The 18,444-nt window shown below is 46.6% G+C and overlaps 1 protein-coding gene and 1 long non-coding RNA gene across 2 annotated transcripts in view; one reads left to right on the top strand and one right to left on the bottom strand.

Annotated features, from left to right (window-relative positions):
• The window catches only part of LOC138292514 (uncharacterized), a 138,355-nt gene extending 133,727 nt beyond the window's left edge, over positions 1-4,628 (top strand). Inside the window, exon 4 of the long non-coding RNA XR_011202706.1 lies at positions 3,834-4,628. This is a non-coding gene — a long non-coding RNA (uncharacterized lncRNA). The remainder of the gene's footprint in view (positions 1-3,833) is intronic.
• The window catches only part of SHISA8 (shisa family member 8), a 58,399-nt gene extending 40,844 nt beyond the window's left edge, over positions 1-17,555 (bottom strand). Inside the window, exon 1 of the mRNA XM_069231152.1 lies at positions 15,780-17,555. Coding sequence (XP_069087253.1) covers positions 15,780-16,306 — 527 coding nt within the window. The 5' untranslated portion in view covers positions 16,307-17,555. The remainder of the gene's footprint in view (positions 1-15,779) is intronic.
• Positions 17,556-18,444: the final 889 nt, after the last annotated feature.

Raw genomic sequence — 18,444 nt, 5'->3', positions numbered from 1 at the left:
AGAAAAAATAAGGAATATTCAGATGAATATGACGAGTACGTTCTTGATATGAACGATGAGAATGATTTCGATGAGTTTGATATTCTAGAATGGAAGGAAACAGGGAAGAAAAGTCAGGTTCAAGATCCTTTGGGTCAGACCTTATTTGAGCCCTCAGATGTTAAACATCTGCGAAGTGCAGAATGGTGGCCTATGTGTCATATTGCTGAATATTTAAGACAGAAAATTTGAAAACCTTTGGAAAGGTTTGAAAGGGATGTGATGAGGGCAGGATGTTCACGCCCAGTAATTGAGGAGAAAGATTTTATGACCCGTAACCTGGATCCAGATTTAATTACCTACCTTTTTAAACTTGGTCGGGAGGTTGGAGCCAAAGAGCAATTTGTTTTTTAGGGAATGCTATTGCAGGCCTCATTCATGAGAGAAGGAGGGCGATTTTCTTGAGAATAAGCCCAAAATTGGGAGATTTGGCAAAGAAGGAGTCATCTGAGGAAACAAAAGGACTGCTTTTTCTGGATGGCATGATGAAGGCACCAAGCAAATATGGCATACTTTTACAGCTTTAGCTAAAGCTCATTTTTCAATGAGAAAAGTTTTTGGTGATGGAAATTTATATGGCAGGGCCGGAAGAAGGGGCCATTCTTTCGGCCGACAATTCTGTAGGGGCCCCAGTGGTTATGAACGAGGGTCATTTAGGGGCAGTTATTCAGCCAATTCGTTCTATCCCCAAAAAGGCAGAGGAGGTAGAGGTAGAGCAGGTCGTGGACACAGTCAAACCAACAGTTAAGGATCACTTTCAGGACAAGGTGAGTATGAGGATTGGAATTGGTCCTTCCCTAGGAGTAATTGCAGGGAGATTACAAATGTTTGTAAATAATTGGGAAAAAGTAACAAACGATTGTTGGGTCCTAGAGACAGTGAAGGGTTACACAATAGAGTTTCAGGATTTTCCGTATCAAGAGAAGGAACCAAAAGAGTTATGTTTTCAAAAAGAGATCAGAAAAGTTATATTACAGGAAATTCATGGCATGTTTGAGAAAGGTGCAATTGAGAAGGTGGAAGATACGAGGAGAGTGTAAGTACTTTGTTTGTAGTAGAAAAGAAAGACAAAGGTTGGAGACCTGTGATAAATTTGAGATATTTAAACAGATTTGTACTGTACAGACATTTCAGAATGGAAGGGTTTCATGTTCTGAGGGATATACTGCAAGAGCAGCATTGGTTGGCAAAAACAGATTTGAGAGACGCTTATTTCACGATTCCCATGAATTTTCACAGCCAGAAGTTTTTACAGTTCAGGTGGGAAGGACAATTATATCAGTTCACTTGTCTTCCATTCGGTCTATCTTCAGCACCTTGGTGTTTTTCAAAGGTGATGAGATTGGTGGTAGGGTTCTTGAGAGAGAGAGGAATAAGATTGATTATCTATCTGGACGATATCCTGATTATGAGTCAGGAAAGATAATTACTTTTGGAGCATGTGTGGATGACTGTAGGTATTCTGGAGGATTTGGGTTTCTTAATAAACCAAGAGAAGTAAATTCTTGTACAGTGACAGGGGATGGAATTTTTAGGGTTTTTAATAGATACAGTAGAGACACAATTACGATTGCCAGACTGGAAGATTGCCTTGATGAAAAGGGAGATAAAGTATGTATTGAGGAAAAGTACTATCACTTTGAGAGAATTGGCGAGAACAATTGGTTTGCTATCATCCTCAATTCAAGCGATTTTCCCAGGACCATTACATTACAGAGCACCCCAGAGGATAAAACATCTAGCATTGACATAAGGGTTATGGTATGGAGATATGGTAAATATTTCAGAAGATGCAGTGGAAGAATTAAATTGGTGGTTAAAAAATCTGCATGCTTGGAAGGGAAAAGCCATATTCGGATCAACACTGGAGTACGTTCTGGAAATAGATGCGAGTACGCTAGCTTGGGGTGCAGTAATGGGAACAGAAGTGACAGGAGGCAAATGGAACAGCAAAGAAAGGGAAGATCACATAAATTGTCTGGAATTGAGGGCAGGAGAATTAGCAATTTGGAGTTTCAGGGAACAGTTGAAAGGGTGTTCAATCCTTTTGAAAATGGACAACATTTCAGCAGTGACATACATAAACTAGTTAGGAGGCACCAGGTCAAAAAGACTTTTGGAACTGGTGAAAAAGAATTGGGAGTTTTGCTTGGAACAGAAGATACCGGTGACAGCACAGTATTTACCGGTAGAGAAAAATACGAGAGCATGTTGGGGTTCCCGTTATATTTAGGATTACAGCAAATGGAAACTCATGCCTTATGTACTTCAGCAGATAGTCAGAATTTGGGGACCTCTGGGAGTAGATTTTTTTGCTTTACGGTTAACAAATCAGTTGGAGAGTTATGTGAGTTGGCGTCCAGATCCAGGGGCGAAGGCAGTGGATGCTTTCAGTCTGGATTGGAGCACGTTTCTGGGCTATGCCTTTCCTCCTTTTTGTATGATTCAGAGAGTTGTTGTACAGGTGATGAGACAGAGGTGTCAGTTGGTTCTAGTGACCCCATTTTGGACAACACAAGCGTGGTTTCCATCGGTTATGGAATTAGCAGTGGAAGATCCAATTATGATAGAAGCATGCAAGGGACTTTTTAAAAGATGTAGACGATCCGGAGCATCGTATAGTAGAGTCGGGGAGGCTCAACCTTCTAGTTTGGAAAATATCAAGAGAAATTAATGCTTCAGATAATTATCTGGAGAAGCTTTGGAGTTATTATATGAGTCATGGGCTCCAGGTACAAGGAGGAGATATAGAAGTGCATGGAAGGTTTGGTTATGTTGGTGCACTGAGAGGATCTGGACCCTGTGGAGATGAATGAAGTTATGGTAGCTAATTTTTTTGCAGAGTTGTTCAGGAAAGGGATGTCTTATAGAACTATTGTTGTAGACCAGCGATTGCAGCGGAACACAGTTTGGTTGATGGTTCTTCTATTGGAAGGCATGCATTAGTAAGAAAAATCATGAAAGGAATCAGATTGAAAAGACCACCAAAAAACAGGTATTCTACTTTACGGGACTTAAGGATGGTATTTGATTTGGCAACTTGGAACTGGCAACATGTATGATATCTTTTAAAAGAGTTTTGGATGTCAAAGCACTTGAGATTTCACGGAGATTTTATCAACCTCAGGGAGTTCTATTTGAGGTAAGGAATAGAACTAAGATTATGACGGGAAATATTTTTTATCCAAGGTTTGATGAACATCCAGAATTATGCGTAGTAAGGTGTATTAAGGAGTATGAAAACAGGATGTGTGAGCACCAAACACATGGAATTAATCAACTTTTAATTTCCTATGTGAAACCATTTAAGGCGGTTTCAACATCTACAATTGCCAGATGGGTGACAAATGTGACGTGAGATGCTGGTATAGATTTGAACAAGTATACAGCACATTCCGTAAGGGGTGCTATGGCTTCTAAAACCTTATTGAGAGGTGGAAGGTAAGAAGAAATGATGAAAGTGGCTGATTGGTCAAGTGAGGACATATTTAGGAAATTCTATTTTAAACCTATTAAGCATGTGGCATTTTTAGCGTTTTGAGCTTTGAACATGCATAATGCTAGCCTCCTGTGTTGACATAAAGTGGTGATTCTCAGAGGTTAACTGCATAGAGAATCGGGATTTTATTAAAGACAAGGAGGCTAGCATTATCCCTCCTCTCCCACCCATGGGAGATTGTCTTTATTTAAGAAACTGTACAAATTTGGTAGAAATTAAATTGAGTTTTGTATATTAAGTACGATTTATAATTTCAGGATGAATTTTGTTCTTGACTTTTTTATCTTTTTTCCAGATGGATAAGAGTTTGGAGTTGTTATTCGTTGAAGGGAGAATTTGTGGAGTGGAGGAAGGAGGATGAAGATTTTGACGAAACAAAAGAAGAAGATGGCTGCTGCTGTGGGATTATATAGATTGTGTTTGGTTCTATGTTATTGTTACAACACTTGGTTCTAAGTCTTTAAAGGAGCTGCTTCACATGAGTGGTGAATAAAGGCTTTATGCATAATGCATAACGCTAGCCTCCTTGTCTTTAATAAAATCCAGATTCTCTATGCAGTGAACCTCTGAGAATCGCCATTGCCTGGCTCAGTTATCTCAGGACAGTGTGCAATGTACCAGCTAGTACCAATAAGTTTGTAGATCCTGGTAGTATTACCAGGCAGCACAAGACCTGGGTCAAGGCCACATTTTTTATAATTAAGGGCTGTTCTTAGATCTTGGCGGACAGGTTATTCCTTCACAATGGTGACAGATAGCCCATCCGCCTAAATCTAAATCCCATAGGACATGATGGGATTTAGATTGCGGCAGACAGGATGTCTGTTGCAAATGTGATGGAATAACCTGTCAACTGAGTTCTAATCTAAATCAAGCCCTAACCACCTTCAGCTGGAATGAACTGAAATGCTAAAATGAACCATCAGGTAGTAGACTATGGTGGTCATTCTGACCCTGGCGGTCTTTGACCGCCAGGGCGGAGGACCGCGGGAGCACCGCCGACAGGCCGGCGGTGCTCCAATGGGGATTCCGACCGCGGCGGTAAAGCCGCGGTCGGACCGGCACCACTGGCGGGGTCCCGCCAGTGTACCGCGGCCCCATTGAATCCTCCGCGGCGGCGCAGCTTGCTGCACCGCCGCGGGGATTCCGACCCCCCCTACCGCCATCCAGATCCCGGCGGTCGGACCGCCGAGATCCGGATGGCGGTAGGGGGGGTCGCGGGGCCCCTGGGGGCCCCTGCAGTGCCCATGCCACTGGCATGGGCATTGCAGGGGCCCCCGTAAGAGGGCCCCTACATGTATTTCACTGTCTGCTGCGCAGACAGTGAAATACGCGACGGGTGCAACTGCACCCGTCGCACAGCTTCCACTCCGCCGGCTCGATTCCGAGCCGGCTTCATCGTGGAAGCCTCTTTCCCGCTGGGCTGGCTGGCGGTCTGAAGGCGACCGCCCGCCAGCCCAGCGGGAAAGTCAGAATTACCGCCGCGGTCTTTCGACCGCGGAACGGTAACCTGACGGCGGGACTTTGGCAGGCGGCCTCCGCCACCCGCCAAGGTCAGAATGAGGGCCTATGTCATGAAACTCATCTTAGATTGTAAATAATTTTCGTAAGATATTTTTACTACATTGGTTTAAGATGGGCATTGTTCACTATCGGCTATACTTCCCAGAAGACTGGATCGTCCCACAATTTGTATATAGCTGTCCGTGTGATTCATTTTCTCTACAAACCTTGCTGCATTTTACTTTTTTGACAATTTTATAAACATATGTGTCAGTGATATCTAATGCCTGTCCTTAGAAAATGTGGAATTACCAGGTATATACCTGCTTTAATGTATTTTCAAAGCTATTGAATTGGCTTGTGCGCTAAGTAGTGGGTCCTGACTTTTAAAAGAAGTGATTAGTTATTGCAACAGTTTTGCTGCCTTAGATGGTGTATATTGTTTAAGCGTGACTAATTATGTATTGTTTAATTTGTGTGTCTTTGTTTTTCGTTACTGTGAGTTTTATGGTTTATTTTCTAAGCCAAATAAAGTATTATGAACGTAACTGTTTTATGAGTTGTGGCGTCTTGGTTTCCATAGTTGCATATCATCAAACATGCTATACAAATCTTTCTACTCACCCAGTCGCTCTGGATCTGCAACAGCACTTCTGCCATTCTCTCTGCCCCCTTCACTGTTGTATTCAATAGGGAAACTACCAAAACAGTGCATTTAAATGAATGTGAGAGGCCTTCCATAATATTTTCACGATGAACCAAAAAAGGATCCCAATTGGATTGAATAATACATCATTCCCTCTGAGCTTATGATCATTCCTGAAAGACTACCATGGATATATTCCATCTCTGATCACCTAGCGAGTGAAACTCTCTCTGTTTCCTGACCCCTAATGCTTTTGTGGAACCAGCGTTCCCTTTTCACCACTCCCAGGATATCACATCTTCCTCTCTAACTTCCTGACTCGTGTTTTCATGCCATAGTGAATCTAAACTTGTCTTGTGTATTGCTCCCTTTGTTTCTGTTGCTCTCTCTACAGTGACTCTTCACTTTTAAAACTCCTTGCTTGGCCTTGTGCATGCTCTTACATTCATAGTGGTATTCAGAAACATCAGCCACTTCAAAGTTTGTGAGAGTGGAGTGGAAGTTAGAGAGGAGAAGGGGAAATGTGATAGATGATGCAGGCAATAAGTAGGGAAACTATATAGGTTGGATGATAACGATTTAATTGACCCGATAGATCTTCCTTCCACAGCAAACATCATTATTGAATACTCTAATACTTTCTTTAATGTCCAGTTCAGTCTTTCGAGCTGCCTTTCATTTTCCAGGTGATAAGTTTCCTTGCAGGTAACCAAACATCTCACGTGACACCATTGCCAATGGGTATATTTTGGGGGCATATCTGTCTGGAAAATACCTCAGACAAATATCAATTGAATTTCTGACTGCAGACATTTCTCATGAACTTCACATCTTGATGCTTATAATGGCACTCATGGTGAGGTGTAACATACTTTTGCATCCATGTTAAAAAACTAAAAATATTACTGCTAAACAAAATGGTCATAAGCAAGTCATTGGATGCACAGTATCTTACACCACTCTTCCATTATGATTTGGAACGACCTGACTAAACGCTCTTAACCCCCTCCTAACTGAATTCCTTTTGATCACTGTAGGAAAGTACCATCTTGCCTGGCATGTTACCCCCATATTTCACTGTATATATGTTGTTTTAGTTGTATGTGTCACTGGGACCCTGCCAGCCAGGGCCCCAGTGCTCATAAGTGTGCCCTGTATGTGTTACCTGTGTTATGACTAACTGTCTCACTGAGGCCCTGCTAATCAGAACCTCAGTGGTTATGCTCTCTCATTTCTTTCCAAATTGGCACTAACAGGCTAGTGACCAATTTTACCAATTTACATTGGCATACTGGAACACCCTTATAATTCCCTAGTATATGGTACTGAGGTACCCAGGGTATTGGGGTTCCAAGAGATCCCTATGGGCTGCAGCATTTCTTTTGCCACCCATAGGGAGCTCTGACAATTCTTACACAGGCCTGCCACTGCAGCCTGAGTGAAATAACGTCCATGTTATTTAACAGCCATTTTACACTGCACTTAAGTAACTTATCAGTCACCTATATGTCTAACCTTTACCTGGTAAAGGTTAGGTGCTAAGTTACTTAGTGTGTGGGCACCCTGGCACTAGCCAAGGTGCCCCCACATTGTTCAGGGCCAATTCCCCGGACTTTGTGAGTGCGGGGACACCATTACACGCGTGCACTATACATAGGTCACTACCTATGTATAGCTTCACAATGGTAACTCCGAATATGGCCATGTAACATGTCTAAGATCATGGAATTGCCCCACCAATGCCATCCCGGTATTGGGGAGACAATCCCATGATTCCCTGGGTCTCTAGCACAGACCCGAGTACTGCCAAACTACCTTTCCCGGGGTTTCACTGCAGCTGCTGCTGCTGCCAACCCCTCAGACAGGTTTCTGCCCTCCTGGGGTCCAGCCAGGCTTGGCCCAGAAAGGCAGAACAAAGGACTTCTTCAGAGAGAGGGTGTTACACCCTCTCCCTTTGGAATAAGGTGTCAGGGCTGGGGAGGAGTAGCCTCCCCCAGCCTCTGGAAATGCTTTGATGGGCACAGATGGTGCCCATCTCTGCATAAGCCAGTCTACACCGGTTCAGGGATCCCTCAGCCCTGCTCTGGCGTGAAACTGAACAAAGGAAAGGGGAGTGACCACTCCCCTGACCTGCACCTCCCCTGGGAGGTGCCCAGAGCTCCTCCAGTGTGCTCCAGACCTCTGCCATCTTGGAAACAGAGGTGCTGCTGGCACACTGGACTGCTCTGAGTGGCCAGGGCCAGCAGGTGACGTCAGAGACTCCTTCTGATAGGCTCCTTCAGGTGTTGCTAGCCTATCCTCTCTCCTAAGTAGCCAAACCTCCTTTTCTGGCTATTTAGGGTCTCTGCTTTGGGGAATTCCTTATATAACGAATGCAAGAGCTCATCAGAGTTCCTCTGCATCTCTCTCTTCACCTTCTGCCAAGGAATCGACTGCTGACCGCGCTGGAAGCCTGCAAAACTGCAACAAAGTAGCAACGACGACTACTGCGACACTGTAACGCTGATCCAGCCGCCTTCTCTACTGTTTTCCTGGTGGTGCATGCTGTGGGGGTAGTCTGCCTCCTCTCTGTACTAGAAGCTCCGAAGAAATCTCCTGTGGGTCGACGGAATCTTCCCCCTGCAACCGCAGGCACCAAAGAACTGCATCACCGGTCCTCTGGGTCTCCTCTCAGCACGACGTGCGAGGTCCCTTGAACTCAGCAACTCTGTCCAAGTGACTCCCACAGTCCAGTGACTCTTCAGTCCAAGTTTGGTGGAGGTAAGTCCTTGCCTCCCCACGCCAGACTGCATTGCTGAGAACCGCGTGTTTTGCAGCTGCTCCGGCTCCTGTGCACTCACCGAGGATTTCCTTCATGCACAGCCAAGCCTGGGTCCCCGGCACTCTAACCTGCATTGCACGACCTCCTGAGTTGTCCTCCGGCGGCGTGGGACTCTCTTGTGCAACTTCGGGTGAGCACTGATTCACTCCACTTCGTAGTGCCTGTTCTGGCACTTCTGCGGGTGCTGCTTGCTTCTGAGTGGGCTCCTTCTCTTGCTGGACGCCCCCTCTGTCCCCTCACGCAATTGGTGACATCCTGGTCCCTCCTGAGCTACAGCAGCATCCAAAAACCCTAACCGCGACCCTTGCAGCTAGCAAGGCTTGTTTGCGGTCTTTCTGCGGGAAAACACTTCTGCACGACTCTTCACGACGTGGGGCATCCATCCTCCAAAGGGGAAGTTTCTAGCCCTTGTCGTTTGTGCAGAATCCTCAGCTTCTACCATCCGGTGGCAGCTTCTTTGCATCCACAGCTGGCATTTCCTGGGCATCTGCCCACTCCCGACTTGATCGTGACTTTTGGACTTGGTCCCCTTGTTCCACAGGTACCCTTGTCTGGAAATCCATTGTTGTTGCATTGCTGGTGTTGGTCTTTCCTGCAGAATTCCCCTATCACGACTTCTGTGCTCTTTGGGGAACTTAGGTGCACTTTGCACCCACTTTTCAGGGTCTTGGGGTGGGCTATTTTTCTAACCCTCACTGTTTTCTTACAGTCCCAGCGACCCTCTACAAGGTCACGTAGGTTTGGGGTCCATTTGTAGTTCGTATTCCACTTCTAGAGTATATGGTTTGTGTTGCCCCTATCCCTATGTGCCCCCATTGCATTCTATTGTGACTATACATTGTTTGCACTGTTTTCTATTGCTATTACTGCATACTTTGGTATTGTGTACATATATCTTGTGTATATTTACTATCCTCATACTGAGGGTACTCACTGAGATACTTTTGGCATATTGTCATAAAAATAAAGTACCTTTATTTTTAGTATATCTGTGTATTGTGTTTTCTTATGATATTGTGCATATGACACTAGTGGTACTGTAGGAGCTTCACTCGTCTCCTAGTTCAGCCTAAGCTGCTCTGCTAAGCTACCTTTTCTATCAGCCTAAGCTGCTAGACACCCCTCTACACTAATAAGGAATACCTGGGCCTGGTGCAAGGCGTAAGTACCCCTTGGTACTCACTACAAGCCAGTCCAGCCTCCTACAATCACACACTAATACGTCTATCTCCAATGAATACAGTGCCCCTTCTCCACACTACTTCCCTTTCTGCATACATTAAGTGCCACTGAAGTCTTAAGTTAGTTCAACCGATTGTCTGTCACCATTCCTGTTCATTGTATGCCTTAGAATATAGAGATGGGATTCTTGATGGCACAAAATTGAATGACCATAATATTGAGGCTGAAATATCAAAGGGTAACTTAGTAGAAATGTTTGATACCTAACTCCACATATATGGAGGCACATACCTTCAGGTACATAGATGTGGAGTTGAGAATAGTAAATCTATCATTTCTTTATATCCATTAACCTTTCAATATTTTGTCCCTCCATATTCTGTCCCCAATATTCTGATACCACGATATTCTTATGATCGATATTCCATACTACAGTCCTGCCAATGACACCTAGACAACTCTTTTCCCTTTCATACTGAAATCCCTCATCATAACCATCCCACATCCCCATCCAAGAGCAATACCCATTTCCACCTCACTAAAATAGATAACAGATCCCCAAACTGAAATACACTGATTCTAAGATGCAATCAAACAAACCCTGCACTATTTTGAACATGTGGCACATTGCTTTTCTATTAAATTGATGCAATTCAAATACTGTACTGCAGCTCTTTTACGAAAACTTAGATTTTGGTGATGTTTTGAAGAGACCCATCATATGTAAACCCATCAAACATTAGGAAGCCGTCTAATCTGTATCAGGAAACAATGGTACGCACTGTCTCAAGAAGCTTGCCGTTCAGAGCAGATTGCAAGCTTGTGTGCTTTTTACCCTTTACTAGGCTGTGCATGGCCTGCCATTGTTAGTCTTGTCTAAGACTGTTCTTTATGAGTTTGATTAAGATATGAAATTTCGCAGCTATCGCCTATTTTACAGTTTGTCGGCTTAATTATAGTTCTGAGTGGCCTCCTTACTCCATTTGCAAAGAGACCATTGGTAAGTTGCTAATATCCTTTCAAGCTTGCCCACAACTATCAACACACTCAACCACCCCTTCTACACGTCTGGCCATCTATTTTACCTGTAGTTACAAAGATTAGATACTTTGTAAAAAATAAAAAAAATAAAAGACCTATTTACCACACACATGAAAACATAACATTGGTTCAATATCGTGCAAGGTTCTGTAGGCATAGCACTAGCAGGTGATGCAGGAAGTACAGCTTCATAATCTAAGAGGTAGGAACATGGGTTCATTAAGAAATTATGATTATACTCCTACCATCACCCATATGCCACATACTGAACCTCGGCGCCTACCGATACGTAGAGAGAATGAATGTAGTTCTCGCCAATATATTCAAACTAGTAGATGATCTAAGAAGCCTCCCTATCTGCCCCTATCTGCCTGCAAAGCATCAGCTGCACCATCATGCTACCAAAAGTATGTGCTTTAAAAAATGTCTTTTTGCATTATATTTTGGCTAATTTATGATGAACTCCTTTTATATAGCTTAACTAGCTCGTTCAACAAAGAATTAATCAGGCATTCACCGAAATGCAACTTACCAAAAAAGTAGCATGAAAATACCGCCTAGAAAGCTAGTGAGGAGTGGTAAAGATTATGAGTGGAAAGAATATGCAAATAATGCAGGAACAATATAAGGTTCACAGGAAGGTTAAGTGCTTTTTGAATATAAGCTAAAGATAGGGGTCTTCGGACCACAACTAATGAAGATCGAACTTCCTCTTACCCCAGAATGTTTTTCATGATCAATGGAAGCCACAAACTCAGGCATATCTTCCCTTCAGCGTTTACTTTGCTTTAAAGCCAGACTCTTGCTATTGTGGTGTCCATCACACAAACTGGGAGGAGCTTTCTGTATTCGCCTTGTGTTGCTTCAAAGTTGTTTTGCGTGAAAACTGCACCCAAACCAATGGATAAAAGACTGACATCGAAAAATGGATGGACTTTTGCTGTTTCGTGAATGTTGTTTAATACAGTTTGACACTACCACTCAGAAAGGGTTGTTTTCTCGGTGTTTGGCATTGAGATCTACAACTAAGTGAACATTTCACTGGCAGGTTTGCTCTGTGCTCACATAGCCCTTTCAGAAATCTCTGCTCTCAGGCATCTCGAGGACAAGGTCATCCTTTGCTTCCATCTACAGTTGGGTTGCTATTCCACCTCTTCCTGTGAAGCACCCCACCATAAACCCGCGTGATTGACAATTTACCACTTCTCTTTATTCTCAGCCATGCTGTGTTTGCATCGTGCGGTCTCTGGCCTCTCCCAGAAATCAATATATTGTCCCGAAAGTAGGTTACGTTAGGGAGCCGTGCAACCACGCACATCAGCCATTGGATCACGGTCGTGGGGAGTGAGGAGGAAATGGAACCTGCTCAGACCGGGCCAGTATGTGAGGTGATGTGAAGTCGATAAGGTCAAGCGGGTATTTTGCTTTGATTCACTGTGGAGGGGAGTTTGAGGATATAACACAGAAAACAAGTGGGGGGGAAATGTGACATGCCAAAGGGATGATAATAGCCCCACTTCCCACCAATGTTATGTAAGATATTTTTTTTAATACATCGATGTCTTTTGAATCCTAAAAATGAACACAGACTCTGCCTTAGTTCTACCTTGACATGTGGGACACATCCCATTGGTCAACATGCCTCAGCTGATTGGTCAGCATCCTTGAGTGCCTGTGTCTTTCTCAGCCACTGCTAAGAAAAGAGATAATTAACAATAGAGTGTCAGGCATTTCCTAGCCCTTGAAGAACTGGATGGTTAAGAAACCTTTGGCATATGCTCGCTTGCCGGGTACACTGTAGCTGAAAGAGCACTCCGTTTTAGCAATCACTGTTGGTTAGGTTAAGCAGTATTTTGTGGGACAAGCTCAGACACCTTATTGGCCCTGAAAGTCAACATTCCACCAACCCAGCAAGCAGGACACTTAAAATACCCTATGGGTGAGTGTCCAGTATCTATGTCAGTTAGGCATTTGACACAGCCGTATGTTGTAGTTGCTACCCGCCATCTAATCCACATCAAGGATCACACAGTGGACTAGTTGGCAGTGTGCACTGATGGAGGTAGTCGAAACACGAAGACAAGGGCAACGGGAAGTCCAAGGATGCCTCTGCGGACGTGGCAGGGATTCCTCCTGGGATATTTCGGTCGTGTGCGGGATGGAATACAGCAATAAAGATCTGGCTTTATATAATTTGGACCCTAGTCAGAGAGAATAGTCATTGCGTAGGTTTAAAGCCCTCTGGCACCCGTATTTTACACTTTGGACTGTTTTGCTCACAGTACACCCCTCACTGATGAGCTCTTGTGCCTAAGACTTGACGGGGAGGTGAATTGGTGGTTTTAAACGCTTGTATCCAGTCACACAGTGTCATTCAGAAATTGCCTCTGCCTCAACAGAGGTAAAAGTGGGAAATATATTCTCTCAATTTTGCATTCTGAAATCTCCCACTTTCCTGTTCTGAAATGTTGCTACAGATGCACTAGGTTCTGCCATTGGGTGGGGTAGGTGTCTGTCCTGGCACGGAGGGTGAGGGGACACATTCTGCTCTGCCGTGGAGAATTGATCCGGGGACACACTCTGCTCGTCCATGGGGAGTTGGTCGGGGGGGACACTGCTCGTCCATGGGGAGTTGGTCGGGGGGGGGGGGGGGCACTCTGCTCGTCCATGGGGAGTTGGTTGGGGGACACACTCTGCTCGTCCATGGGGAGTTGGTGGGGGGGGGGGCACTCTGCTCGTCGATGGGGAGTTGGTCGGGGACACACTCTGCTCGTCCATAGGGAGTTGGTCGGGGGGGGGGGGCACTCTGCTGCTCGTCCATGGGGAGTTGGTCGGGGGGGGGGGGGGGCACTCTGCTCGTCCATGAGGAGTTGGTCGGGGGACACAGTCTGCTCGTCCATTAGGAGTTGGTCGGGGGGGGGGGGTGGGCACTCCGCTCGTCCATGGGGAGTTGGTCGTGGGAGGGGGGGCACTCTGCTCGCCCGTTGGGAGTTGGTCAGGGACACAATCTGCTCTTCCATATAGAGCTGGTCGGGGGACACACTCTGTTTTACCTTTGGGCGGGACAGAACATACACTCTCCTCTGCCATGGAGGGGACAGGGAGCAGACACACTGCTTTTTTCAGGGAGAGTCAAGGGATAAACTCTATTCTGCCCTGTCTATGGCAGTGGTGGGGCATGAGAATCATTCTCAACCATGGAGGGGACATGGGACACACTATGCTCTTCTACTGGTGAGGGGAGGAGGCTCGTGGGACTCAATATGATCTGCCACGGAGTGGATGTGGTTGGGATACACACTGTGTTCCGCCGTTGGCGGGGTGCTGGGGCAGTGCTTAATTTGTGCTTGTTGTTTCCGGTGTGGAGCACCGGCACTTATCTGTGAGGGCCGGCACTTATTTTTCTGCCTCAAACATTTACTGCGAGCAAAAGACGAATATGGGAAAGATAGAGGAAGAGAAAAACGTAAAATCGTCACAATGGGCGGAAGCAGAAAGCTGCAAGAGTCAGCTCAATGAGCAGGGAGTGGATGTAAACGGATTGAAGAGACCCGAGATGGCTTCGGGATTGCGCTGCCTCAGTATTCCGTGTTCGCACATTTGATTGCAGCAGCCGCGTGTTTAGGAGGGGGGCTTTGGGCACCGGAACGTTTATATTAACAAATAACTCACTGTGCCGGGGTGAGGGGTCGGAGGATTTACTATGCTCATCCGAGCAGAGGGACAGGTGACTCATTCCGCTCTTCTCTCCCAAAGAAGGAGCCAGGGGATACATTTACTTCTGTGCTTGTGTGGAAGGGGTCATAGGTTATACTCTCTTCAGTCATGGGGAGGGGTCGGGGGCACACCCTGGCTGCCTTGGAGGGGGCGGGAAACAGACACCTTGTTCTTTCCAGTGGACAGTCATGGGATACATTCTATTCTGCCTTTGGGGAGCGGCCAAAAACGTACTTCTCCGTCGTGGGGGAAGGGGTTGAATGACACTTTGCTGTAAAAGGGGGAGGGGTTAGAGAATGCTCTCTGATCTGTGATCGGGGGAGGTCATGGGAACACACCCTTTTCTATCCTGATGGGGGTGGGGAGGTGAGGACAAGGGTTATCAGGGAGCACACTGCTCTGCTATGGATGGCCAGGGTTCACACCGGGGGCACACTCTATCCTTCAACTTATAGGGTCAGGTGATACACTGTTCTCCTTTGGGGAAGGGGTAGGTGGGCACCTTCTGCTCCACTTTGGGGAGTGGGGAGAACATACAATGCTTTTCCAAGAAGGTGGAGTTGTGGGACAAACACGGTTTTGCCATAGGGGTTGGGTGGTACCCCTCCATTCCATGTGGGACCGGGAGCCGCACTCTCAGCCTTCATCTTGGATTGGGTAACTAGGGAGGTTAAAGGAAGAGGCTCACTCAGTTGTCTGCGGGCGAGGATAAGAGTCCAGATATACTCTGGAAGAAACTGCAGTATTGCATTCGACCTTTCCATTGGGCAGTGAAACGTCTGTGTCTAACGGGATAAAACGGACGTTCTACTGGGTAAAAAATGCCCACTGAAACCATAAAGATCAGTACTCGTCAACATGTAGTTCTAAAGTGCAAATATGCAAAGTAGTAATCTCAGCATTTCAGTAGATCTTGAGAAAATCCAGATGTCAAAAACGGAATCAAGTGGAAACCATCTGTAAGTGGCCTTCTGCAATTTCTACTTTGCTTTCCTTCCTCCGAAGCTGTGAGCGGGCACAAGATCCCCCCTCTACTTGAGGAGCAAAGAGGTGACATGCCTCTGTTCACTTTGGAGTCTTCACCCATGTCCCCTTCCTCTAGCACCATCCCCATTCTAAAAAAGCCTTGTTTACGCATTCTCTTTTGACTTCTCCCAACCTCCATCCCCCTCACCCTCCCGCTCCATCTGGTGGCAGTTGTTTTGCCCCATTCCCTTTAGGTTTGTGATCTCCACAGCTCTCGCAAGCTCTTGTTCCCTCCTCTCATAGTGTTGTCCCCTGGAGTACGGGGCCTTCCCCTGTGTTTCCCACCCTCCAGCCTTTTGCATTACCTGGACATGGTGATCTCGCCTTGTGGTCTCTGACTCTTCTCCAGGCCCAGCTTGGTGAATATGCCCACTAGTACCATCAGGGCCACGACACCGCAGATAATGTAGACAACCATGTTGGTCCGGTCCCTTGCGGGGTCATCAGCTGCATCGTCTTTAGGGGCAGGCGGCTTGCCCGTGTTCGCCCAGTTGGGTGTGTCATAGTTGGAGCATGTGGTCTGGTCCAGCCGGCCATGCCGGAACTGGCAGCAGAAGCGGTACCCGCAGGTGCCACAGCAGTACAGGTAGGCGCCTGCATTGCAGTTGAATGGTGGGTCCCATTGACCCATAACATCATAATAGCCACGGCATCGGTCAGCCACCACAGGCTTGTTTGTTGGGCCATCTTCAACAGGAGGCTCCTGGCTGCTCCCAACTGCTTCTGGTGGGGCGCTCTCTAGTCCCTGGCGCTTAGTGTTGAGGGTCCGGGTCCAGACTTGGACGCTGGGTAGAAGGAGCCAACAGATACCTAAAGCATAAGTCCTCGCCATTGAGAACCAAATGCTAGCTATCAGCTTGAGGAAGGAGCTTTGAGAATGATAGAAGGACAATTGACACCAGGTTTTGGAGGTTGCAAAGATAAAAGATGACCGCTTGATAACAACCAACTGTTAAGGTCTATGTCTGGCCAAATATTCTGAGAGGTTGATGAGTTGGATGATGACTGGGGGTGGAAGGAAGGTAAGCGGAATGGAGAATGAGTGTCAGTGGTCAACGGCTAGGCTCCGATTCAAAGTAAATGGCAGAGTGAGAACAGCACAAGAAATGGGACACACGGTTCAGAAATAGGGAGTGTCCAGTGATGGATAGGAGCTGGGCGTCGGCTGGACGTAGTAGATGATGAAGTGAGAAGAGCATGAGGGTGAAGAGAGGGAAGAGCAATGGAGAGCGCCCAACCACGGCCAGCAGCTAGGTGAAGAGCACAGGGAACTGAAGCACCAGAGACTGCCAACAGTTGATTGACGAGTCTATGGAGCTTGACTGGTAGAAGGAGTTGAGGTAAAGGATAGAATATTAAAGGAAAATAAATAGAGCGCATCAGAAAAGAAGAGGGGTGAGTCCAAAACCTTGGCTCCTGGGATTGGACATAAAAGCGAAGTCCAGACCGGAATCTCTGCCCAGACGGTTGTAGAATCTGGTTAGTAGTGTTGATGGATCATCGCGGGGCGCCGCTCCCTGCGCCCTCTCTCTCTGAATACTACTTTATTTTCCATTCTGTTACTTCGGTTATACCTCATTCTATTTTCCTTTATCTTCTCTCCCCTTCTTCACTCAGTCTCTACCTCCTTTTTTCTTCTTTAGCCCCCGTACTTCCCCCTCTACCCTCTTTTATGACTCTGCCTACTTCCCTCTCTCTTTACCACATTGTCCTCCTCTACCTTCTTCCAGCTCCATCTACCCGTTTATCCTTCATCCACTCCCCTTCTATTCCTAAAATTCCTTTCCCCCGTCTTCGTCCTTGTGTATTCCTCCGCCGTGCTCTTCTCGTTTTCTCTTTCTCTCGCTCGCTTACTCTTTTCTGGTTCTTTCTTTGCGTCCTCGCTACCTTCTCTTCCTGATTTCTCTCTATTTCCCTTCCCTCGCCCTTCCTGTCCCTTCTCTAGGAGGCACTGAGCAAACCGATGTTTCTCACCAGAGAGGTTGTGGGGAAGGAGAGGAGGGGAGATGGAGGCGGGAGGGAGGAGAGAGAGAGCAAGAGCTGGAGAGAAAGGGAGGACAGAAAAGAGAGTGCCCCCTGCCTGGCACCAGCTGCACCCTGATCCGTCCGCCGCTGCTCCTCGGTTCTGCGTACTCCAGGGGCTGGAGGGGGGGGGGGGGGGGTTGCAAGGGGCTCCCACTCCTCTTCTGTGGGGTGACAGGTACACCCTCCCCCCCACCGGCTTGCTGCCAAGTCCTGGCGGGCGGCAGGCCTGGGCACCAGGCGGGGAATGGCAGGCCCTCCCATTATTGGATCTAGCCTCGGGGTGTAGGGCAGGACACGCACACATGGGTGCACACGCGGAGACTCGGGCAGGCCAAGTATTATGAGGCTGGGTCCTAGGGTTGCCACCTTGCATACATTAAAAAGCCGGTCATTTGTATTTTTAAAGATTTCTGTAACGGCCGGGACATAGGAGTTCAAAAGAAATTCTGTACAATCCTCAATATTTCTTTAACGTAGCCTTTCTGTTTGTTTAATTTAATTGTCAGCCAGGGATTCCTTAGACAGACATAGCACATTTTTTAAGTAATGTCTTCCTGTATTTGCTGCTTAATGCATGTACTGATAAGGAAACAAATACCGACTTTAGGTGATTTCTCTACTGTTTTTTCACCCCGCCGTGGACATTCAAATACTGGTCATGTCGGTGAACAAGCAGCCAAGTGGCCAAACCAGCTCCGCCTTGTCATTGGATGTTGGCCAAGCTTTGCCCAGCAGCGCTAGCACTGCTAAATCCTGGAGTCCGAACAGGGCGCTACCAGATCTGTCAAGCTCTTGACTTTCAGATTACCTGTTGCCATACTGACTGCCAGGCAGGTCTATAACTGGACAGCGGCCTGGGCACTACGAGGCAGTATAACGACTGACCTTCGGCCTGGTCATAGGTGCCAGGTTGTAAGGGATTGTGGGCCTGGGCCCCACCAATAA

This window comes from Pleurodeles waltl, chromosome 4_2 (assembly GCF_031143425.1).
Source record: "Pleurodeles waltl isolate 20211129_DDA chromosome 4_2, aPleWal1.hap1.20221129, whole genome shotgun sequence".
Taxonomy (NCBI): domain Eukaryota; kingdom Metazoa; phylum Chordata; class Amphibia; order Caudata; family Salamandridae; genus Pleurodeles; species Pleurodeles waltl.
Note: the sequence above shows the minus strand (reverse complement) of the source record. Positions and strands in the feature narration are given on the sequence as shown.